The 26341-nt window shown below is 37.3% G+C and overlaps 1 protein-coding gene and 1 long non-coding RNA gene across 2 annotated transcripts in view; both read left to right on the top strand.

Annotated features, from left to right (window-relative positions):
* Window positions 1-14152, top strand: part of SH3RF1 (SH3 domain containing ring finger 1) — an 83097-nt gene extending 68945 nt beyond the window's left edge. The window contains exons 10-12 of the mRNA XM_035326439.1: window positions 2374-2732; window positions 4889-5223; window positions 11537-14152. Coding sequence (XP_035182330.1) covers window positions 2374-2732; window positions 4889-5223; window positions 11537-11705 — 863 coding nt within the window. The 3' untranslated portion in view covers window positions 11706-14152. The remainder of the gene's footprint in view (window positions 1-2373; window positions 2733-4888; window positions 5224-11536) is intronic.
* Window positions 14153-15317: 1165 nt separating this feature from the next.
* Window positions 15318-25766, top strand: LOC118167187. The gene is made up of 3 exons (XR_004751000.1): window positions 15318-15335; window positions 16271-16385; window positions 25310-25766. It is a non-coding gene; the product is annotated as an uncharacterized LOC118167187 (long non-coding RNA).
* The last annotated feature ends 575 nt before the right edge of the window (window positions 25767-26341 follow it).

Here is a 26341-nt window from a genome sequence, read left to right as displayed (position 1 = left end):
TGTGCATGTGTCTTTAGATGCTTTATTTCTTTAATTGGCCCGTCTTCCTCCAGACTGATATGAGGCTGGAAGACATGCGATAGTCCTTTGTAACCACTTTGTTCTTTACCTTTAAATTAGAAACAACAACAACAAAAACACACCAGGTGCTATTGGCAGCTGGTAAGAGAAACCAAGCAAAACATCTGTACATTTTTGCCTCTCAGGCACAGGTGGTTCCTACTTTAAATCCTTCTTTTGAGCTGTCTAAAAGTTTGCAAGTGACAGCACAAAGAAGAAGGTTCCTGTGGGCTCCAGAGGCTTTTCTGTCTTTGCATCTCTGCACTTCTGTCAAGATGAATAAGCTCTTACAGTTCCATTCAGCTGGAAAACATGACAACGTGCTTTCCACCAACTTTTCAGGTCCCAAATGGAAAATTCAAAGGGGCTGCTCTCTCTTCACAGGGAACTTAACGTTGGATTTCAGTGTACAGGTGTACTGTTCAGTCACAAATATGGATCTGTTCTTGTAATGGCCTGTTTAACTAGAACCAGAACAATAATGGTTGCTTTATGTGCAAATGTTACATAAAACTGTGTAGTCAGCATCTGAAATGTGATCATCTCGAGCTTTTGCTTGCTGAGTGTTATTCTGTCAGCGAGGATTCGCAGGCTAATGCTGCATTTGCAGGGCTGTTCTTCACTTTCAGTTTAGCTAAGGACTTTGAGGATCCTTCTTCAAATGATCTTAGTGAGGTGTTGCTCTTCATCATCTGCACTGAGGGGTATGCATTCTTTGATTGATAGGAACTGGAAAAGTAGTGTATATTCTGCCTATTTCATTAAAAGATGAACTACGTGAAAGCAGGGGAACTTCAAGCCTTTTTCTATGGATTTCATCAGGGATCAGGAAACAAAACAAGAAAGCTATTCCATACTTGTACTCTGTTGTTTGCCTGCAGTTACAGACATAGCTTGAAGAGTAGCAGCTACTTGTAAGAAAACTGACTTTATGTCAAAAACAAAAGGCAACATTAACAGTTAGATTTTTTTATATACTAAAAAGCTTGCTGCTGTTGGCTTTAGGCAAGCCTGCACTCTTCCTTTTTGAAATGTTCATGGTACTTAGAAAACGTCTGCTACAGGGGGAGAGCTTACAGATCAGAAAATATACATAGCAATTTGTGGTGCTTTCTTTTTAGGACACAACTTGTGTTTCTTATCTCAGAGATTATAATTGGGTATAATACTTACTGTAGTATTGTTATATCCCATTTGTGAATTGTGTCAGGCTTCTCTAATACCCTGTTGGTACAATATACCAAGGGGATTAGTAGAGAGCAGAACAGAGTGAGTGCTAGAGGCTTGATGCCAGCATATCAGTTACAAGAAGACTGGAATTCTAATTAGTATTTGAAAAATCAAAGTGAATTGATATATTTGAGAAGTATGCTCACCAAGCTAGAGAGATGACCCCTCTCTAGACACTCTGCTTCAGTGTATTTGAAGGAAAGAGGCGGTACAGCAACGGAACGCGGCGTTTTGCCTCGTGTTGTTTGGGTGAAATGTCTGCGCTCCATGCCACCCAATTGTACAGAGATACTCAGCCTGTTTTAATGATCTAAAGCGTATAATGTCGATCATATAACTATGGCAGCAATGTTGTTTCTTGGAAAGGATAAATTAGTTCAGCAGAGGTCTGTGCTTTGCAGCTAGGCTGCAGCCCAGGTTAGTATATTCATCCCTATGCTATTTTCCAACTTCTAGTGTAAATGTTGCTTTTATTTCACGAGGGTATGAGTAAGTCCGTTCCTATATTTAAACATCCCGAGAGACAATAGCTTACGTTTTCAGAGAAACCACTCACAGCAGTAATTGCCACTGTACTTATTGTTTGAAAGACCCACTAAATCTGTTGTGATTTTGTGAGTAGTTTAGGGAAAACAATCCAATTATATTTTTAGCAGCTTCTATAAGGAGTGTTTCTTCCTACATTGTTTTATATGCCCTGACAACTACACAGGGTATTAAAAGGAACAAACAAGTTCCAGGCAGGATTTAACTAGCTCTTGTGAACTAAAATGTAATGTTTGCATTTCTGTTCTTATGTGAAGCATTTTACTTAGCAGCTTGGCTATCTCCACAGTAGTTGCAGTGATGTTAATCTTCTGCTGCATACTGGTGCAAGTAGGTTACCAGCCGTATGCTGCCACTTTATTATGCTGAGATAAATTGGATGCTGTGTAAGTTGTTATTATAGTAGTATAAACGGAATTGGCACAGGTAGGAAGGAAGCTTCTTATAATTGACTAGTTATAACACAGTGACAGTACCTCACTTTCTGTGTGCCTTATGAAAAGATGAACTCTCTTACGTATTATTTTTTTGTTCTAGTTGCTGCACACAATCAAGAAAGACCTACGGCAGCAGTCACACCCATACAAGCACAGAGTCCAACATGCCTTATTCCTGCAGCTGTGATCATTCCCCACCACTCCGTTGCCTCCCAGCAGCTCCAGCCCCAGCTTCCAAATACTGCTGCTTATGTCACAGCTGTGAATGTGAACCGCTCAGCCATCCCTCTGGCATGTGCAGCAGCTTCTTTGAATTCTCCCAGCGTTGCTGCTTCATCGTTGGAGGGAGATATTAGTGGGAGAACTGTAAACACTCACCCTGGAGCTCCTGCATCTCCAGAGAGTGCTTTAGCAGCTGGTGGAAGTGCTGCTGTCAGTAAAGCAGACAAGGATGGCAAGGTGGGTAGAGATTCAAATCACTTCCTGGCATTCTCCAATTTTTATCATGCAAACTTTTGAGAAATCTGTATTTATTTCTTAAATTTGCTGAGTTGGAGCGCTGTAAATTTACAAGGCTGAGCCTGAATCACAAGCAGCCATTTTGTGACTACAGCAAGCCTATTCATGGCCATTCCATAATTAGGAGGGATAAAATACAGAGCAGACCTTGGAGAAGGGTTAAAATTGGGTAGCAAATTCATGCCTCTGGTGGTGAAAAAAGGTGAACTGGTAAGGTTCAGAAGAGCTATTAGACTGTCTCTTGAAATTTTAAATATTTTGTTTTCCGGAACTGTGACCAGATTGCTGGGTGCTTTAGAAAGTTACATGGTCAGTAACTGTTATCAGTCAGAATCTCTAAACTGGTATACTATCCTGGTAGTGGAGAAAAAAAAAAAAGAAGAGTAAGAAAAAATGAAAAGAAAAAATATAGGAACATAAGAAGTTTGGTCTAACAAAATGAAATTCATATTTAGTAAAAACAAGTATTCCTTTAGGTTGTATAAGTAAGTGGAAAAATTCAATTATGAAACATTAATTTTACTTATAGTATTACAACATTTGTCTTACTAAGTAGACACAGATTATGAAAAACGTTACAAGGAATGCTTATTGCACAAAGACAAAAAACTGAGCTGCAATATCAATCACATAAGTATCTTCTGTAAATAGAGGTCAGTAGAGTTTCTAGTGATTCCATTTCGCTTCCTTCCATTTAAGGTACTTTTCTCTGTCTGAACTCATTTTCACTGTCCAACAAACCATGTCATTACGTTACATTGTTGGCAGAAACATTTCTCCAAAATTTCTGAGTGGCTTTCTTTTACAGTTGTGGTGTATTTGGAATCTTTTTTTTTTTTTTTTTTCTGTTTTTGACAGTTTCCTTTAGATCTCAAATGTTTTAGACATTACCTTGCTATTTTTCACCCACATGCACACCTTAATGAAGTTTTTGAAGGTTTTAATCATAGGTTTGTAACAGTAATCTCACCCACTTCTTAATTATTTTTGCTGATTATTGTTGAATGGAGGAACCTAGAACTTTTTTTTTTTTTTTTTAATGGATTTAGCTGTAACCACTGAATCCAGACCAAGGTGCCTTTAGGCAGGACTTTCAGAAAATAGATTTAGAGTTTAAGGTTGAAGATGCTAACGTATTCGGACCGTGTTAATTTCTTTGAGTTTCTCTATTTATTTCCTATTTTGTAGACAGCAGTTCTTTCCTGAAATAGCTTTAATTTCTTAGGGACTTGGAAGAAAGACAGGATTTTTCATTCACAGTTCACCAATTCCACTGTATTCCAAGCTATAATAAAAATCTCATATTGCTTAGCTTTTCTCTTTCTGTGGTTAAATATCTTATTGTTGTCTTCAGGGCTTACTATCTGGCACCTCTCATAAGCACTAAATTCACTTAGTCAAAGGGTTGGTAAGAAGATCACTGACACACCCCTTAAAAAAAAAAAAAAAAAAAAAAGACAAACACAAAAGCTACTTAAATAATTCTCTTTAGGGTAAGTCTTAGTCTTCAGAGATTCCTGTCTGGACAAGCAAAAAGAATGTTTACAATTCTCCCCTCTAGCAGAACAGGAAAACACAATACATTCCCCTTGTGGCAAATTTCTGCTAAATCATGAAGGTCTTCCCTTACTGAGGGAGGGTAAATAAAAGACACTTATCTAAACAGCGGCCTCCAGGGCAGACTTTTCTCCCTGGTTGGTTTGAAATGATTCTTTATTCCTTCCTAGAAACTTCCCTGTTAACTAAATGTTTACTTCTTAAATTCCCTTTGTGGGAATCTAGCTCCTCACTCCTTTTTCTAGACAACCTTTTGGGCCAGTGCCATTGACGTTTTAAAGTGAGCCTTAACTTATCTTAACTAAGCAAAAGGGCTTAGCATATTTATGGTCTAAATGAGCTACTGTGTTTCTCTTTAGAATTCTAATAATTATCTTTCTCTTTTATAATTTTCATAATTAACTCTTGTAATAATTTGTACAATATCAAACATTTCCTCATAATTTGAGTCCTCTCTGATCAAGGTGACATCTGTAAGAAGGAAGTGTTCAACTCTCTGTGGAATGCCTTTGTTCTAAAATGAAGCTTTTTGTTCACAGAAAGAAAAAAAGGGGTTGCTGAAGCTGCTTTCTGGAGCATCCACCAAACGCAAGCCCCGCTTGTCACCTCCAGCATCACCAACTCTGGAGGTCGAGCAAGCAGCTGCAGAGTTAGCCTTGCAAGGTGCAGTTGGGCCAGAGCTTCCGTCAGCAGGTGGTCACAGCAAAGCTGGATCCTGTCCCACCGACTGTGAGGTCTCTGGGCTAGCGCAGGAGACGCAACATCGGAAGACAAGTTCCCTGGATTCCGCTATTCCGATAGCGCCACCGCCTCGGCAGCCATGCTCATCCCTGGGTCCAGTCCTGAATGAGTCCAGGCCTCTTGTCTGTGAAAGGTAAATTATCCCTGTCATGAAACTGAGGCAAACCAAGAAAAAAATTGCACACAGATATTTGCTGTGTATTAGAACTGCTAGTAGTTCCTCAAAATGCTGAGGTTTTGTAGATAAAATAAAATTTGCTCTTTTAACATTGCTTTATATACTTACCAGCCAACTCTAATGTTTGTTTGTTTTCTTTCTGTGTTACTTTAAAGTTTTGGCATAGAAAGACAAACACAGTGAGCTAGTCCTGGTATGAGAACTGAGGCAGATAAAACAGAACACTTTATAATCTTGCATATGTGAATATCAGGTTAGGCTTTAGGATTATTAGCAGTACATAAGTGCCAACCCAAAAATATGTTGTATAAGGTACTTAGCTATGCTTAGGCTTACTATGTAATTTCTTAAACTGTTTCAGAGATGGCTTTACTGCATGAAGGCCCTGTTACTGTGCACTCCACATAGGAACCTGTAGGGCAACCTCTGCATCCTGGCAAGTACGCCTAAATAGCTCACAGTTGCCTGGTCTCTGAAGCTGACAGGCAGTTGCTTTAAAGTTCTGTCCCTTTTATTTTGTGTCCACCTATTATTTTCAAATTTCAAGGTCCTCAGTAGGCTCCACGGGCTGTGAAGGAAGTGGCAGTTTTCTAACTTCTGTCTCTTTTTATTACCCTTGGTAGTAGACAAGCAATATGAAGAATGTCATAGGATTTCTTTTGCAGTAGCTACAGGATTGTGTGGCGTACAGAAAGAAATAGGGTTGCAGTATAACAGTTCTAAGACTAAATTGATTCATGCTGACTACTGTAGACTTTGTTCTGATACTATTAACTCGTGGTGTGTGGGCATACCATTGCGCTTTCAGAATCCCATTGATCTTAAGCTACATTTGTGTCTTAAGAACCAGACAGTATCTAAGTTTCTACTGTGTCTTTTACTTGACTTCTGTTGTACCTTTAGCATTTTTTTAAAAGGTTATTACTGTTTCTATGCCATTTTCGTGCAGGAAATGTCTTATTTCATATTAAGTGTCTGAAGTAGATTACATTCGTAGATAGAAAATAAAAACTGAAGGACTTTGCTTTAAAACTAACATAATTTATTTTCACATTATCTCGAATCTATTTGGCACAGTAGTATATTTTAGTGCTTTGAATGTGACAATAATATCAAATACATTCCGGTATGACCAGTGGATATTCATATAAAGCTATTTGCATCCTCACAAAATGTGGATTTTTCACATCCATGATGGAGTTTTTTTTGTTGTTACTACTTATTGCAAATGATGCTGTATACTTTTATTGATATAATAATAATATACACTCAAACGTTCTGTTTAGTATAAATCTGTGTCCTTAATGTTTATTTAAGTAATAATTGCTACCACAAAATAATTTTCCCTGATAGTCATGTAGAATTGTTATACTTATGTCAGCACATTTAAATATAATTTCATCAGGGTTCTCTTTGTCCTTTTCATGGCAGTGTTAATACTTTTCTTGCTGATATGCTCTTGTTAAGTTTGTTTCTTTAGGCTGAATTGCTTCAGATCTGTTGCTTAATAATACACGTGACCCACCTTGTACTCCACGTCTTCAGAATAACTTAGAAGCATCGATCAATCTTACTAGTTCTCTGCAGGGGTGTGTAGGGAACGTACTGATGGTACAATAGTATCTTTAGTGAAAATTTGGAGTTGAGGAGGAAAATAAAAATAACTTCAGCAAAAAGCAAAAGAACAGAGAAATCTCCTGCTAAAATTGTTCTGCTCTTACATAACACAATTGCCATCACAGGCTACAGTCTGTTTGGAAAAAGTAATGGTACTCTTTCTATTCTGACTCCAGCTTTGGACTATATATATTAGCGTTTAAGGTTTATTTTCAAATCTGACTAGAGGATTTAGGAGTCAGGTTCTGCTGATATTCTGGGTGAATTGGCAGCAAAGGTATCTGAATCAACTCTGAAAAGCACTTGAAAATATTCCTGTTTAACACTGAGTTTTCCCTGAAGCCCTGGCTTTAAAGACAAAGGAGTAAATTCTCATTGTAATCCCACTGTTTCTTCACGCACTAGAATTGCAGGTTCTCTTAGAGTATGTTTAATGTATGTTCTACAGAAAATAGGAAGTAAAAAAGTGAACCATTAAAGAGATTGTTTCCAGTTACACAGAATAAATGGATTAGCATATTTGATAGCGCACAGGTTCTTTGTAGTATGGATTTGCAGATAAATACTGTGATACCTGTAGCCATTTCTCATGAGGATGATGGCATTCCCTTCTATCTTAATATTGCAGGTCTCCTCTGTAGCAAACCAGTGGTTTACTTGCCACTACTGTACTCTTCTCCTTTGAGCTAGGTTGACTTCCCAGTGGTGTCCATGCTCTTTCATATGTTCATTGTATAGGATAAGGAGAAACATTAAACAAATTTCATCCAAGCCTCGCTTCCAGTTTGGAGCAGTTTGGAGAATTCTTGTCTCCTCACAGAGTGTGTTAGATCACCTGAGACTTTGCAATGGTGTTCAGTCATTCTTCTGGTCCCCCAGCCAAGCTTCAAGTTGTCTTACAGTGGTACCAAATCTTTTTCAAGACTTTTCTCTTTTAGAAGGAAGCATTGATCAAATAGCCCTAGGTTTTACAGTACATATATAGCACTGTAATAATAAACTTTACAGCACCCCACAAGGGGATTAAAGACCTGAAATCGGACCTAAACGCACATCACTGTGTAACCTAAACTTTAAAACAAGTCCTTCATCCAGTTACAGTGAAAGATAGCAGAAATGTTGTTCTGCCAGTAAAGTGTCTCCAAGCCATTTAATTCCCCACAGAATGATTGGTATAATATCTGCTTCCAGTGAGCAGGCTCGTGGCTTTAGAGGGCAACAGGTTTTATCAGGTCTGGCAGCATGTAACTCTGTTCAGAACCATTCCCCCCTAGAAGGGGGTTGATTGGTGCATCAAGGCACCTACTCAGCAGATGCAAAAGCTGCACCACAGCAGTATATATGTGAGGGGAAAAGTAAAAATTAAAAACAACAACAGCAACAACAAACAAAAACACCAAACCTGAAAAGTTTAATATAATCTTAACTAGTGTAGTAACAGTAATTCCAACTTTCTGTTGTCTGCTTTCCTCAGCTAATTTTTTTTTTGCATATGTGAAAGTATCCTCTAGGTGACTGGACAAATGATTCATAGAACAAAATAGGAAAAACACAAGTAAAACAGTCTAAAAATAGCTGCAAATAGCTTGGAAGAAGATCAGTATTTAGTGAAACTAAAGTGATGAAGGTAAAGAAACACATGAAAGATGTAATCCTTTTCATGTTATTGAAAAGTGTCAACATTACCAATGAAAAGTGGAATGGAGAAATGTGAAGACAGATCGCTTTCACACCCCTGAGAAAAAAAAAAATCACAAATAGGAAGTGCAAGAGCACTATGGGATACAGCCAGACATGTTAGGAATATCAGGAAAGAATCATGGCAAATATAGAGGTTGCTTCTGGGAAGCTGTTGCAAGTTTATTTTTATAATATTTGATCACTAACTTATTTGGAAGAATAACATTTTGAAACATAATTTAAAAAATACTGTAAAACAGTCAAAGCAAATAGAGAACACATATCGTTCATCTAAATATACTGGGCAGATGAGAGATTGCCATACTTGAAATAAAGTCGTAGTTTCTAAGTCACTAATGAATATACTGTGCACGTAAAAAGTAGTCATAGATTACATAACCAAAAGGATCTACAAATTTGACCTTCAGACATTGAAAACATTTGCAAATACTGAATAGGGAGATAAACAAGGAAGTGTTTGGGAGATTCAGAGGTGGGAATGAAAAGGTTTTTCCAAAACATAACTCGCACTTAGTAAATGTGGTTGTTTTTTTCCAGGAACCTGGCAAAGAATTTTAGAGCTGAAGCATAAGCTCTTTACTCTGCCTAAAGTTGGTAATATTGGCAGTCTGTTGTAGAATGATGAAATAGGTAATAGAAGAATAATTTTTGTTCCATAGTTGATAGAAGGTGATCTGAATGGACAGCTGTATGAATTTGAGTCTGGATGGGATCACCTCTGTTTGGGCAAGTAGAATTTGTAAAACATGACATGAAATTTGATGGTTTTCCATAATAAGAAGAGATGGTGTGATTTTAAAGGCACAAACTCTTGTAAGTTTCTTGCGTATTAAGCATAGCCAAAGATAGTATAACAGCGCTTAAATGCCAGGAGTGTTGTGCTTTGTCTTAGACATTACATTACAAGATGAATGTTGAAGTATTTGGAAAGGTGATGAGAGGTACTAAACTACTGCAAGGGTGTGGGTGTTCAAATTTGTATGGAAAGCTTTGTATTTCCGTGCAAACTGGTGGTGATCTAGGGAGGGCAAAGAGAAGATGGATATTTGCAAAGTTGTTGGTTTTAATACTTTGGAAGGAACCAGCAGCAGAACCTGGGAAAGGAATAGACTAGTCTATTAATTCAGGAGAATGCAGAGGTAACTTAGGGACAGCATTAGAAACTGAAACGAGGGTATTTCAAGTGGAACAAATATTTACAGGGCACAATTTGAAAGAATGGAAGGTAAATAATATGGGTATTCTTTCTTAACACTCATTTTTAATGGGCTTTCTTTTAGATACAGTGTGTGTTCTGTAGTGTGATGGTTAATTTTCAGTGCCCAACGCAACCATTTATTGCAATAGTAGAAGTTCATCATAGCTTAATTGCACTCCTTTATCTTTTACTATCTTGTCCTGTCTGAGTAGAGGCTGTTGTTTATGTCAAGTAGTATACATTCTTAAGAGAACTTATGGTCTATTAAGAATGTTTGCTTCTTATGTCTTAAGGCAGCACTGAAACCCAAGGTGCCCATGGCAGAAGTTAGTGCAGGGGCTTGCCAGGCTATCTAGGCTGGACAAGTAACATTCTCAAGCTGTACATTTGATAATCTTATAATTTGGCTTGGTAGCTTCTCTGAAGCATGAATCTGGTAATTTCAGTGCTCTAAAATCTGGGGATTTTGATAATTAAAATAAAGTCATAGTTTATAAGTCACAAAATTTGATGACTGATTAAGTCCTAATATAATTTGCTATACATACATTTCCCAAAAGACTTTAAATATTTACACTACGCTGCTACTCTTTTTCTGAATATTTCTAACAGTGTGGACAGCCTTTATTTTTGTTTTATGTATTCTTAGGCAGAATGCACTACTAAAATAGATCTTTCTCTGTATCAGCATTACAGAATTAACTTATATTGTTATGGGTACATCGAGCTATAGTAGGTATACTATCTTTTACTAAAAGTATCTTGTTACATTCTTCATGCGTGAAATCAGATTTTATCCAACACATCTTCCAGTACTGCATTGAAGGCTCTTAACCGTAAAAGTTTTTTAATTCTACAGTCAGCCATGGATTCAATTGGATTTCAACATGCAAGCATTACTGGCTGTGTAGCTAGACACTCAATTATAATAATTATCAGAAAACTTTCAAGAAGTTGACACAATTGTCTACGGAGCTATTAGATCGAGTGGTGTTATACATGTTTGAAAATAGGTATAGAAGAGTGTTTGTGGCCTGTATTTAATGTGTAGTGGAAGTCATATTCAAAAAGTGATTTTTGCTGTGAAAAATTGGAAAAACATCTTTTTTTTTTTTTTTTTTTCTTATCAGTCAGATACTAAAGAAACTTATTGGGCTGAACACTTTTTAAAATGTTTAATATAGTAGTACACAAATTGTGCAACTGTGTCTAATTAAGATGGCATGTGTTCTTTTCCTGGAAAGCTTCTAAGATAAACACAAATAATTAAAAACAAACGCAAATTAATGTGTTTTGTTAGTTGCATCTTTTTATACTATGCCTTTCCATAAGAACATTCCCAGGGATAACATCATATTAAACATATAGTCATAAAATTATGCCCAATTACTGCTGTGAATGCTTTGATATTGTTGTGTCATGGTAGCTGGAAGAGTATGCAAATTTATGTCCAAAAATGTGTTTACAGTTTTTCTCCTGTTATTTGACCTTTTAGTGCATTTTTACAGGGATCTTGGCTAAAAAATCGTGGTAGGAGATGCTTACGTTTGACTTAAATTCATTATGTTGCTATTATTATTTTTTCTTCAAGATATACTTAACTTTTAAGTTGCTATGTTCTACTCAACAAACAGTTATATGCAGTTTTCTTTTTTGATAAGTTTTAACATACACAAGAATATTTTTAAAAGCATTGGTTTTTAAAAAGAACCTGAACTAAGGTGGAATTTTTTTTTTTCTCTAATTATACAGGTACAGAGTTGTGGTGTCTTATCCTCCTCAGAGTGAAGCAGAACTTGAACTTAAGGAAGGTGACATTGTTTTTGTACACAAAAAACGTGAGGATGGCTGGTTCAAAGGCACTCTGCAACGCAATGGAAAAACTGGCCTTTTCCCTGGCAGCTTTGTAGAGAACATTTGAGAAGATTCATTCCAAGAGCTTCAAATCATACCATACTGTAAAGTAGCACAAGTATTTTACCAGAAAAAGCACAGTCATTAAATATTTTCAAATGACTGTAGTGTAAACAAAAATATTACATATTTTTACAGTGTCTATAGCACAATTACACCAGCGAACAAAGAAGATGAAGGCATCTGCTGGTTTTATCACTTTGGATTCTTAAGTGTGATGTGTGCCTTGTACTGTCTGATTTATTATATAGAGGAACTTTTTTCCCCCAAGTATGTTACATAAATGAACATTTGTTTACAAGGCTGTAACTAATTTATTCTTGTTTTTTTAAACTTGAATTTTGTGTAATAGCTGAAATTCTTGTGACTATGATTTTAACAAATTATTAATTTATGAAAGAATAACTAAGGGGAAGCTGGATTCTCTCCTTATGAACAAGCAATTATATCTGATAAAGAGCCTCCCGTTTATCCTCTGGACATTTTTCCCCTGCTGTGTCTGACAGTGGAGTAAGTCTCTGTTTTACGAGTTAATGTTGAGTGGTGGTGATGTGGCGTCAAATAGAATTTGCCAGGTGGGGAAAAAATGTGTATTTAGTTCTTTGGATGGAGAAAAAAAAAGTCAGTGGTGTTCCTGAGTCTAGTTCTACTCCTTCATAAATCACCCAAGCAATGTTTCCAGGAGGCAAAGATGTATGTGAACAACTGATTAAAATTCAACAATCTCAAGGTTAGAATCATCTCAAGGTTAGGAAGGAAGAAATTTAGAAGTGTCGGTAAGAAATTCCCTGTAGCTTCTGTTTATGTAATAACTGGGCTATTTGAACAAAGCTTAGCTTTGGGCATTCAGCGCTCAGGATCCAACAAAATTGGAAGGAATGTTAAAGCCCAACACTTAGAACAATGATAACTTGAAAACACCTGTTTGAAAAGACTGAATACAAAAATAAATTTATAAGTTGTACTTAATGTCTAAAAATGACTAAGAAGTGTAATTTGCTGTTTTCTTCTCAAACTGATCTGCATGGCCAAGAGATGTTTAAAAATGTCTGAGCAATAGTGGTGGTAAGTGATGCACTTGTGTTAAAGTAAAAGGCTGTATGAAACACTGTGAAAACTTTACTAACTTCTTAACCATTGCTACTTTGGTATGTTCTGACCTTTTCTTTGTCTTGCATGTGTTACTCAATTCTTGCAGTAATATAGCTGTGCATGATTTGCATTTTCCATCCCAATTACCTGTTGCTGGGTTATTTTGCTCTGAAAGTTTCCCAAAAGCCACTTGACCAAAACTAGTGAGCAACTCACCTTCAGCTAGAGAAGGTGTCCAGTGTTTGAATCATTAATAAAATATTTTAATGTCCTTGCAGCTGATGGATATAAAGAATGCAGCCTGCAAGAAAAGTGTTTTTAGTCTTTCAGGGTTTTGTTAGAGATTTGACACTGGTGAACACACACGCTACTCAGCCGAACTTGCTTTTTTTTTTATTTTATTGTTTGATTGTAGAAGTTCAGTTGTGACTTTTTGCAAGACACTGAGCACCATCATCTCCAGTTAAATCTGATGTAATTTGGCTGTTACTCAGCACTTTACAAAGGGAAGCCAGTAGTGTGATTTCAGTGTCACACAGTATACAGAATAGTGATGTGTTAAATCCTTATCATTTTATTTTTTGAAGTTATACATTGAAAAATATCATATTAGCGACAAGGATTCCTTGCCATATCAGGTAGTTATCATGATGGTCTTAAAAGTAAGAAAAAGTATACCTATAAGTATATGTAGTTGGACATGACATCATTCCCAAATTAACCATCTCTCTGAAACACTGTATAATTCAGTTTTTGTGGTTTTAAATATTTTAAATAGTTTACTTGAATATTCATGTAATATATAAAGGTTTTGTGAAATGAATTTTTAGTTAGAAAGAAGCTGATATCAGCTTTTGTCAGCATAAATTGGCACTAGTGTGTCATAATATTCTTATTTTGGAAAATTTATTGCATTTTATATTGAAGACTACTAAAGGTTAATTTTTTCTATCTCTACTCTCCATATTTTAAACGAAGTGACTAAGGTACCTCTATTAATAGAATTTCATGGTGTAAAGTCAGTTGAAAATCAGCTGTTAAAACAGTAGTTCTGTTAGATGGAATACATTTTTTTTAATATTAACTGTTTGTAAAAAGGGCTTATTACGTAGCAGTGCAACAATGACAAAAATGCAGTTTATCATTCCTTTTTTGGTGATCTTTTAGGGGTTATTTTTTGGTTTTGGCTTGGGATTAATTCAGTGTAGAAACGGACAAACCCTGTGCATTTGCTTTGTGTAATTCCATAAAAGTTTTGTAAGATATTTTATATCTATGTTTGAAGTCCAGTGAATGTTAAGTGTTTGATTTACTATGTTAAACTTCCAATCCTAATAAATATTTTCTTAGCAAACAGCTAAATCAAAATGTGTATGCAAACATTAAATATAAATTACTTGGAAAAAAAAATAATTAATTTCAGAATTTATAGGAGGACATTTCTGCTGATGGAGAAAGTCTTCAGATTCCATAGTGTTGGAAGTTTGGAACGGTGAATATTATGCAAAAACTGTAGAAAGAACTGATGGATCTGGCTGATCTTTTCCCTTTGCTTATTTCTGCAAACAACTTCAGAACATGTAGGTAACTTCCATCTCAATCTGATCATGACTGACTAGTTTGCTCTAGGTCTTCTTATATCAGGCACACAGGAGTTCAAAAAGTGCTTTCCTTAGAGGAAGTACCTTGTGTAATAGATTTGCTGTGTGTGTACTGAGAGAGTTCCCAGCCCTGAGGTTTGAGCATATACCGAGGTAGAGGTGTTGGGTGGCGAGAGACTCCTTTGCCCTGAAGAAGATTTCTGTGTGCAGCAGACAGACAGTAATGCCTAAGTAGGAGACCTCGATTTGGATGTGTTCACTCCTCTACTATATATGTGTGGCTGATGGAAAAATCACAGAAAGTTATTCCTGATAGTATTTGCAAAAATGTTTAAATGTTCTAAATGTTGCAGCTACTACGGTAGGTTTCTTGTTAGGTAAGACTGACTTGGTCCTACATCCTGCTAGCAGTGGGTGACGCAGCTTCAAGTCCTCTCTGTAAATTTAGTCTGTTTCCTTAATTTAAAAAATATGTTTAACAATAAAAAAGCAACATGAGTGTTAGAAATGCAGGGTGGAAATTATTGACAAACAGCTTTATTTTTTTTCAGAATTATGATCAGACATCAGTGTATCCGTAGGAGAAAAGTACACACAAATGTCGTGGTAAGAAGTAAAACTATTTCTTTGGATTGGAGGGGTGTGTGTGTGTGTGTGTGCGTGTATGTGTGTTTTCCTGTATTGTAATTATTGAATAATTCTAATATGTGTTTAGCGTTTGGATTGCCAAAGGTGCCTGAAACCCTGTTCACCCTCACTTCATTACCTCTGCCTTACAGCAGTGATGCCAATTATGATAGTTTTGCGTAGGCTTAAAAATGTGGCTTCTGAGCATTGTTTCTTTTTCATAGGGCTGGCAAAATGTTTCAACTGGATTGCTCTTTTCCAGTAGCAAATATGTAAATATGCAAATATGTAAATATGCAAAGCAAATATGTTTAAAGGTGCGTATTGACTTTAATGAAGCACAAGAATCCATTTGGCTATTTAAAAAGCTTTGTGTCTGGCATTAATAAAACTCCAACAGCATAGTCTCATATATTTGCACAATAAATAGTGATGTTCCTGGTTTGTAGGGTATCCTGGGTATTGTAGGACATAACAATGCACCCATCTTCTTTGGATTCTTACCATGAATCTGCAATAAGTATACTTCTCAAGTCATCGTCAAGTGCTCTTTTCCTGCACTGTGGTAAATAGTTAATGGTAAATCTTACAGCAGATCTGAAGCTTGGCTTGACCAAAACCAGTGTTACTGTTCATTTGAATGATTTAGTTATTAATCAGATGGTGTACTCAAAATACCTGTATATAGAAAAATAAGGGCTGAGAATGGTGATGGTTGAAGGTGAGGACCCAGACATTAAAGGTAAGGAATGAGTGGGAAAGAGAAAATGAGCTGGAAGACATGGATCTTACCTAACTTATTTGTGATCGGTTATCAGAGTCCAGCTCTATGAAAGGACCTAAGGGGAAACTGAATGTCTAAGACTGAAAATGTAGCCCTCAGTCTTTGCCTAGTCTCTTAAGCTTGTGTTTGCCTGTGTTTAGAACTACTACTGTTCTGGTTGGCCTGAGCTGCATAGTTGTTCTCATGTCAAAACACGTTTGAAATCTAAAACAAGACATCTGTATTCATGAATTACCTGAAAGGCACCTGATGGGTGTGCTTTGAGAATATATATCACACTGAGTACTGATTTAAAAGAAAACAAACAAAAACCACAACAGGAGTTACAGGCTGCCATTAATAAACAGTGGTAGTGTCTATTTGCAACATAATCCATGTAGTATACTGATATTTGTGGGCTGTCTTGGGAAATGGTACAGATGCAAGGCAGTCTTTTTCAGTGTTACCCAAATTCCTCTTACTTTCTAGGAGACAAACTTGTTGAGGTCCTTGAAGTTAGCAGCTGCACTTGAAAACCAGAGGTCTCATCTTTCTGAGCCTCAGTTTCCTCATTTGGCAAACTGACAACTCCTGTTCTTGTGAGGTATGTGATGTCAAGCCCGTTCTGAATGTAAATGCTCACTAGTTTTAGTGGACTTGCAGATAGGTTCTGATGGATGATTACACGTGCCTCCAAATACATCAACAGCTGGAACATCTAAACCTTTCTCCTAGAGAAGTCTCCTGCAGATTGATTTCTGTGGGTGAGAGACTTAGCTGATCCATTGAGCAGTTGAAGAGCAATTTGATCAGAATCAGCCTGATACAAGGAACAAAACAAAAATGAATTCACTGTATCTGATCTGCAATATGCAAAAGCTATTCAAAATGTAACATAATGAGCATTTCATGCATGCCTATCAAATCATGGCAGTTACACTGAATATAATGTTAGTAGATGTCAGAAATTACTATGTATCCGTTCCTTCTACTGTTCTCTTTCCTGTCAGCTGTATTATTTTTCTCAAAATAGAAGTGGCAAAATCATTCCTTAACTTCTCTGCTGTTCCTACTCAATGGATTACAGACAATTTAAACACAGTAACGTTAGCCCCAGATTTCAACTATACATAGTTATAACTAGCTTGTAAAAAATCCCTCGTAGCACATTTAAATGAATACTACCCAGCTGTTCTCTGCAACCAACCTAAGTCCCTATATTATGGTCCTGTTTACGTGGCATGCAAAACCCAAAGCCTTCTGATGTTTGCATCCAGTAGTTACTTAAATCAACACCAGTCCAGGAGATGTGCCCAAACAGTAGCTACATTTTATTTTCAGAGTGGTGGGAACAGCCTGTGCAGGAGAGTAAAGAGTGGAAATTTGGCAAGCACAGCAAGAAAAAAATAGTGTATTACAAAGGCAGAAAGAAAAATGTCAGGATTTTAAAATATCTGTGCAGGTGTTTTCTGTCCCTGCTGTCTTAGATAGAACCCCATTCCACAAAACAAACGGACTTTGATCCCCCCAGGTTCCATCCTGCCACGCACACACACTTTCTAGAAAGGAAGGCAATATAAGTCTTTAAAAGATCGGAATTCTTTGGCATTAGAACACATGGTTGGACTCTCAATTACTGCAAATCAGTGCTACTTCATTGATTTCATTAAACTTTGCTGGCGTACACTGAATATGCCCCCTACTGTTAAACAGTGAAAGAATATATCTTCACTGGAGAAAGAATATATCTGAAAGAAACTGAACTTGTTCATTTTCATACTTGGAAAATACAGAGGTTTAGGGGCTGTGTTATCCTTTTCTCAAAAAAATGTTTATCCCACTGGTACAGATAAGGCTCCAACTAGATCAAAGATGATGCTGTTTAGCAGCACTGTAATGCATGGGAGACTTGGTCACTTTTCATTCAAACCTATAAATTTTCAGATCCATAATTGCAGAGTAGTGTCTGATTTGGAAACAGCTGCTAGCCCCAGAATCTTCTGTGGTTAGTTACGGCAGTATTTTCTCATGGTATATCTGTGGAGGCTTGGGAGAGAAGATGAGTCAGCAGCTGAATGTCTTTAAAGTGGTCATTGACTTTGTTTTCCACAACAAGGGACATGACCTAGGTCAAATTTCTTATTTCAGCTGGCTGAACTCTCAATAAGCTGAAGAATGCTAGCTCTTAAAAGTTTACAGTTTAAATAAGTTTTCTATACTCTCTTTGCTAGGCAACTTCAATGAATACATGCACATCAGGAAAATTTGCTTTGTTTTTTCTCCGTTATCAAAGGTTTGCTCTATGCTTCTGTCCAACTTCCAAGATTATAGTTTACAAGTAACTATATTGTCCTACGTATCACTGAAATTCATTGCATTTAGCAATTTATGACATCTGATATGCATTACAGCTTTTTTTACAAGGATGAAATTTAATAACTTAAAAAAAAAAACACAATATTGGGTTATGTGAAGATCAGCCTTTTCAGGAAGGATAAGAACACATGCAAAGAGATAAATGTTTTAAAACCCATTTAAAAAATAATTAAAAGGGGTGATCGCCCTGCCTATGCATTCAGTACCCTTGTACCGCAGGCATACTCCTTAATACTGAAGTAAATTTTTTTGCCAAAGACTGCTAGGCATAACTCACAGGAAGCTGGAGTGCTTCTGTTGAGAATGTCTCTGGGAGACGGAGAGCAAGAATGAGATGATGTCTGAGTTCTGTCAGGTGAACCAGACAAAGGTTCCTAAACAACTGTCATTGGCCCAGCTGTGTGTGCCATGACCGTATTGATTTTTGGAGGCCTGCAACAGGTTTGGTCAATAAAACATTGGAAAATACTTCTGATTTGTACCTGATTAGATGTAACATCTAAATTCCTTGATAAGGAAATCCATGTTAACTTGTTGTCAAATGCAAATAAGATTTGGCAATATTCACAACACGGGAGTGTTCTTGCGGTTTGGTTTCTCTCATCTGGTGTAGTATTAATGAACATAGAGAATATATGGAAGTGGCCCACAAGAATCAAGCCCAACTCCTACATTTAGACGATCCAAGAAAATCTAAATACTAAAATATATAACTCTCTGGGTAACATTTCTCAAGTGTTCCCTTGAGCACAGGATCAGCCCGGCTTTGACAATCGGTTTCTGAGAATGGGAAAGTTGCTGCAGTTCTCTCTGACTGATGACATGCCAGTCTTTATTATGCCCCAGTGGGGAATGGGTGGGAGCCCTGTAATTAGAGATCAGTGAAACATTGTCTGGTTTAACTACAATTTTTTCTTTTTTATGTTTTTGTCACTAAGCTGTCCCTTAATAAAAGATGCCAGTACTCCTCTCCCACAGTAGGGCATTGTGGTTCATTACTGGATCTGACCAAGTGTTTGGATGTCTGGGAGATGAGGACCACAACAGAACCTCACTACTTATGTGTCTGTGAGGCCTCTTCTTCCCAGCAGGGCCCCTGCAGTGACAGATCTGTTGCCAGATCGCCTGAGTGCAGGTGCAGTCTAGGCCCATGGCAAGACTTGGTGGTGGAGCTGCTCAACATCCTCGGACGGCTAAACCAAGCTGGGAAAGCTGTCTGCTCCCAGAGCAGTTGCATCTTTTCGGAGGTTGTGCTGGTGGAAAAAGATCAATCAATAGGTTGCGTCTGTCTTTGCAGTGTAATGTATTTATGTTGGCAAACCTTTGTTGTGTAGGCTCAGCTGAAGTGTGTTACTGATGAACAGGATGATGTGGGAATTTTTCCATCTGCTCTCTTACTGCTTTTGCTGATCTGTGTAACAGGTTGGGTTTTGACTGTGAAGTATCACACTCGTAGCTGACAGCAATAGAGCATACTTGCACAGCTGTGATTTAATTACACTACAGCCCCGTTTTCATTGAGTAATGGCTAAGTCCGTCAGTACAAGAGGTGTCTTCTGTCAAGTACAAGAGTTAGGTTAGAGAAAAACTAGCAAACCTGCGTTTTGAGGTTTTTGGACTTGAATGTCAGATAGCGCTGGCAGAGGCTGTAACTCTTCCTCGTTGTTTGTGTGCGAGTCTGAAGATCTGTCCGCATATATCTGTGTATTTTCTCTTTTAAAATCTTGTGAAAAGCAGCATTTTTTAGGAGGTAGTTGAACATTTAAGTAGATCCTTCAAGGGCAAATACTAGATTCCAGTCAACTTCTGGTTGATGTTTTTTTTCTTAAAAGCTGCCAGGCATTTGAAATGACATAAATAGAAAGTATTGACAAATTTATAATAGCTTATAGCTGGACTATGCTATATTTTTGCTCTATTCAGTAACACAATCAAATGCTTTGGGAGCAGAGATTGGATGCTGGATTTGTGATTCCAAATATAAAAGAGGTCCCTAAGGCATGAATGTAATATCTTGCTTATAACTTCAAATTACTTTTTTATAGCTAGAACTAGCATGTCTAGTGGCTAATTATAACGTAGCCTGATGTTATGCCCAACCACCTCTTTCTCGCATTTAACCTCCTAGGCCTTCATTTCAGAAAGGATTAAGTGAGTTGGACTCTCATTAAACAAAAAAGCAAACAAAAAAATGTTAAGCCCTTTACAGAACAGGAATGGATTTAAGCATGGCCTTGATAGTTAAATGTGTGATGAGGTGTTTTACTGAGTAAGCTTTTCTCTGTCTGGACTGTCCCAGAAATAAAGTGGTGTGAAGCATCTGGTTCTAGGAAAACAAATGCAATGTTACATACAAATAGAAGTTATTTATATGTTTCTAAACCAGCAAAAATAAATCCAATTGACATTTCAATCCTAAAATTGATTTCTTGGGCGCTTTAATGTTTAGATATGAGGGGAAAGTACAGCACTTTGGAAATCTCAGAGAATGTTTTTTATTTTCCACTTTGAGGTTTAATGGTCATGGTTGACTGAATTGGCCCAGAATACTCTTTCCCTTCCTCTCATGTTATGCATTAGTCACCATGGCTGTCTTTGGTATAATCCTTTGGTGTATGCACTAAAGCTACACTGACTTCAGTGGGAGTTTCAGGTGCCTGTGAGTTTTGCTGAATAGGCGACTTAAATTATGCCTTGGACCGTGCTTAAGCAAATAATCCCAGACACTTTCACCAAGTGGGTATTGAAAACAGTCTGCTGACACGCACGCTGAGAGTAGTGCGTGTCTCCACTGAAAGAAGGTTCAGAGCAAAGGCCTTTCGCTGCTGTAATTGGGCAGCACAACACATGGATTGAGGCTTGTTCCAAGAAATCCTGGCAATGCTGACAATAATTTCAATCTGTTTATGCACGTCCAACGTTAGTCATGTGGAGTCTCCTGTACTAGTGCTGGAAAACTGCTGAAGCCTGTGATGAGAAATTTACAGATGCAGAGTTAGAAATTAAGAGGGCAAATGCTTTCTTTTGGAGGAAAAGAAATGAAGTGCTAGGTGTAAGGTAGGCATTGTATCAGACATTTGTAATGTAGGTGCACAGGTTTGGTTTTGGTGGCAGGAAGAGGACACCTGTGGTACCCGGGAGAGCTACTTACCCAAGTTGTAGAGGAAAAGTAAATTGAACATTACCTATGCCGATAACTTGAACAATGAACATGCAAAAGTGGGAGGTGGGAGAGGGAAGCCTTTTACTAAAACAGATGTGGGAAGCTCCTTAATTTCAGGGTAATCAAAATCTGCTTTATTTCATTGCAAATTTTATCTTCTGGGTTTTAGGAATAATTCTTGGCTTGCCACCTTATCCAAAGGGCTGAAGGGTGCGACGCTGTGCACGTGCTTTTCTTTTCTCCTTTCTTTGCACTTTTTAAAAAGGAGAGGATTGGCTTTGGGAAAGGAAAGGGTGAGATAAATGACTCTTTGCCTTACGAGCAAACTAGTTGGAGGCCACCGAGGGAGGAAGACTTCCAAAAGAAGTGTATCAGCCAAGGGAGCACTAATTCTGGGATTGGTACTGGTACCAATGCTAGGTATGAGCTGCAGAAAGGGTTGGAAATAATCTGACAATTACTATACCTAGAAATTGAATGGCTGCACACCTTATTAACTAAAAGACTTATGCTTATACAGGTTGTGCTAAAGGTGTAAAAATCAAGGTGAATGTGTAGCCTGTGTCTGAAAAGAAAGAGCTGCCTTTCAAATGATGCTGTAAAAAGAAATGAGGACCTGTAGCATCGCAATGCCTTGTTTTCCAAAGGAAGATACATGGATGAATGCTGTGCCATTAGTATTTGTATGGCTGTAGTTGTCTTAGTTCGACATTTATGTGTTAATGTGTGTGTTCTGAAAGAACTGAATCATGCAGTAGCAGAATGAATGGATTTTATTACAGAAAGTAGGGCTACAGAATGGAGCTGTGGTCCAGGCTGATGATCTTTGTTTTACTTAGATAGTGTTTATCTACTTGTTTATGACTTGCATAATGCATTTATATTATAAATAAAACTAGAAAATTCCTACTTATGAAACAATTACGTTTAGAGGCATGGGAGTTACAAACAGTAACGTTACTGTAAGTGAGCTTGAGTCAAATGGTAGAACTGGGCTTTGTGTTTTGCATTTTTCAGTCACATGTGAGTATAATTGTTGTGAGTTTGGAAATGCCTGGAATGCAGGTACTGTTAGGGAGAATATTATCCTGAATGTTTTTATTATTTTGACAGGAAAAAAAGAACTGGTAATTTACTTGCTGGGCTGATAAAATATGCAGAAACGGTTAATATTAGTGGCAGTTGTGATTTCTCAGCTGGTATAAAGATATTCAAATTTATGCTGCTTTCTGAGTTACCACAAGTAGAATACCTACCGTGCCCTGCTCTTTACAGCGTATCCATTCTATCATCACATGAATCTCTCTGCATGGCTGCCCCTCACATGGCAAGCGCTGTTCCTTAGGAATGGCTGCCCAGCACTGGCTTGTCTCATTCACATAAATTTGCTGGCACAGACAGTGCACACTAATTCCACATACATGGGTTTTCTCATCCCTCGGGGAGCAGTCTGTCTTATCAGAAACAGAATGACCCTCCTGTCAGCATAACAGATTTATTAACTTACAAGAATCTTGTTTTGGAACCTCCTGCTGTGTTGTGAAGTTCCAGATGGCAAAACAGAAGAGCATGGCAGCGTTTCGGTTCGCTTGCAAGCTCCACCCCACCCCGCCTCCCTCATTAACTGACTTGTTTTTGTCATAATTTCTGAGTTTCCAGGTACAGAAGTCTTAGAGCAAAAGGCTTCCTTTCACATCCAAATAGGGGTATTCACTGCCTTATTTATTTCCCTGCTTATCATTTTTTTCCCCAACTGCTTAACAAGATAGGCAGCCTAGATTGGTTACAGCTACGAAGGATGTCTGTCGCAACTGCATGTAGCATTACAACCAAAATGGGTTATAAAACATTATGCAGAGTTCTGCTGCTAAAAATAGGTATGCACTGAGTTAAACAAAGAGCAGAGAGGCTGGATAAGGTCAGCCTCGGTACAATGTTACCCAGTTCTCACAACAGAAAATCAACCCTCCTAGTCCACGTGTTATGCAGGAGACGTAGTCCTGCTGTGTACTGGACGAGGACATACTGTTTTTCCCTTCTCAGCCCATTTGGTTATCAGTTGTTCTCCTTCTCTTTACTCCCTGGGCTGTTGTCTGCAGGATCACAGCTTGTTCTTTTCTCTTGCATCAGTGTTACCAGGCAGTGTACCAATATGTCATAAGCAGAATTGCTTAACACTTATTTATCAGATAATTTATTTGCATACATTTAACAGCTTTTAAATCTAAATATACATTACCACCCCTCCTTTTTTTTTTTTTTTTTTTTTTTTTTTTTAAGCACATGCTTCTTCCAGAAATTGGAAGTCTAGCAATGTTTAATAAAAAGGAGAAATCTTATTTGAAAAATTGCAGGAAATACTGAGCTACTATTACACGTTTCTTTAGTGCTCATTCTTTTTTGGATACTTCCCTATCCTTCCCTAACCTATTTATGTTTCCCATGAAAAATTAATTATAGTCTCCAAATAGGGCTTAAGGCCTGGATCTCTTAATGCAGTTTTTTTCAGGTGTAGTTCTCTTTCTACAGTAAGGCCTAGAAGTGCTTCCACAGGAGAAAAAAAAAAAAAAAAAAGACAAAAACTATAGAATATGTGATATCTTTTCCAGGGGCATTGTCGAGAGGGGAAGTTGGTAACTGTTAGCCTCAATTAATGATGGAGAACTGACATTCAGAGAAGAAAAAAACTGTAAGTGGCTTGGCAAGTCTTAAAAGAAACTTGTAGCATGTCCTCTGAATTGCTGTTCATAAGGACATCCTTCCTCTTAGCAACCTAAATACTCTGTTGCTTGAGTTTCCCATTCCCCTGCTAGTTTTTCTTCCCTTTTCATGTCACTTGGGAAATAAAATTGGACCACAAAGTGGGAATAGGATCTGTCATCTGTCTTTGTTCTCTGAAATGACTGGCACGTTCTTAATTGTAAGAAGTTAAATCATATTAAAAATAATAATATTTTAACCACTTCACTTTTTTTCTTGCTTGTATTGTCAATAAATACATATATCTAAGCGGTGGGCATTGTGTGATCATAGCTTCCTTAAACATTCATGTTCCAATGGATTTAATGAGCGTTTGGGAGCCAGATGGCATGCCGTATTTTTTTTAAAACACTTTAGAGCACATGACAGACAACTAATGTTGACAGGAGTGCTACACTGAGGTGTCTGCAAAGCAAATGTGTTGCTTGTTACTATTAGAGCAGAATAATCGTTTATGAAAGGCATCCTCAAAATTGAATGACGATTTGATGAAGTAAACAGGAATGAGTTCCGCTATGTAAACATTGCACACTGCAATGTTTCCCACTTGTATAAGTAGCCTAAAATAATCGTGATCTGTGTGCACGATGCAACTTTGTAATATGCAGTGGTAGTCAATTAAGTCTAGATTTGGGCAATTTTGCTTGAAAATCTTCAGTCTATGAGAAATATTACGAAAAAAAAATATGATTTTCAGGTGATAAAGATGACTCTTCTTCCTTTAAGACAGAAAGAAGAGCATTCTTTATCCTTCTGTGTAGCAGGAAGGGAGAAAAACACAAAGGGAAGAAGCACATAGAAAAAAGAAAGAATGGAAAGCAATGGACTTCACCATTCCAGTAAAGGTTGGTCAGAGCTGCAGATACATCTTAAAAAGTCATGCCTAATGACCCTCTTGCTGCACAGAATCAGCTGTAAGGAGAAGCCAGCTATCTTGTTTTGGGAAATAGCAAGGTCGGTCTCTGATAAATGTTTTGTCATCGCTTATGTATCTCCTCTGGCTTAGTAGCTAAGCTGAGACAATCGGGGGGAAATGCTACCTTGAATCTCCTCAGAATATTTGGTGTTTCTGTTAAGTAATTCTCTGAAAAGCTAACCTTCAAGGTTTTTTTTTGTTTTTGTTTTTGTTTTTGTTTTTTTTTTTTCAGACATGGACAAATGTACTTCATTCCTAAATGGTAGTCATGATGTCATGATTTTTTTTTTTCTTTTTTTTGTATAGTTTTCAGTGCCCTTCAGAAGTGATTTTTTGGCAAATCTATAGTTCCTTAAAGAAATTTACCCTACTCAAGCAGTGGTATATGAATTTTGTGTCTATTGAAAGAACTTGGATGGGCCAAGGGAGAGAGCATGTCCTGCATTCAAGTATAAACACAATGTGAAGAAACTGGATGAAGGAAACTTGAACTCTGGCAGAAAGGGGAGCTTGTCCATAGAAGGCTGGGGATAATCTGCCACTGTAGTATGTAAATATAGTATAGTTTGTATGTTCAGTATAGAAATGATACAAAACCTTATAGAGAACGTTTAGGCAGGTGAGGATAAAAAGAAACAAGCAAAATACTTAGATATAATATGAAATTTTCCTGTTCTGGAAAAATAGCTCAGACTCTTGCAGCACCCTACAGCTGCATCAGCTTCCATCACATAAAAGACATACCATCTAGACTGATCTTCTAAATTGCTTTCTTCCCCCCCTTTGCAGTAAATATTTTATTATTTTATAAAATGAATAACTGTAAATACATATGATCCATAAAATTCCTTTCTGAGGTTTCAGGATAGTAGCTTGTTCCATCCTAGATTGCTGTAATACTAACTGTGTGTGACTGGGCAGGCGTGCTTACCGGACCTCTTTTGGGGAGCTAGAAAAATGCATTGGAATTCTAGGACAATCTTGTAATAAACTGTGCTCCTGAAAATCAATACCTATTAAAAATGATTACAAATTAAAAGTGTTGAAATAAGGCATGTGTTTATATAATCAGCCATCACTTGATCTGACATAGTCTAGAGTGAGCAATAGTTAATTCTCTTCAGGAATGCTAATCGCTTCTGCGAAGTTTTGAAGGAAAATACTCACTGTAATAGATAAATTAAAAAATGGCACTAGCAATCATCTAAAAATACCTCTTCTCATTTTTAATAACCTACTTCCTACCTCATTAAGCCAGCTGATTGGTATTATTCTGATTTACTACTCAAATGCTCAGTCATTGGAAGGAAATACAATGTTACGGGCTTCTGTATCTCACAAGGAG

Source organism: Oxyura jamaicensis, chromosome 4 (genome assembly GCF_011077185.1).
Source record: "Oxyura jamaicensis isolate SHBP4307 breed ruddy duck chromosome 4, BPBGC_Ojam_1.0, whole genome shotgun sequence".
NCBI classification, from domain to species: domain Eukaryota; kingdom Metazoa; phylum Chordata; class Aves; order Anseriformes; family Anatidae; genus Oxyura; species Oxyura jamaicensis.
The sequence above is the reverse complement of the archived record's forward strand: the minus strand, read 5'-3'. Positions and strand labels throughout refer to the sequence as shown.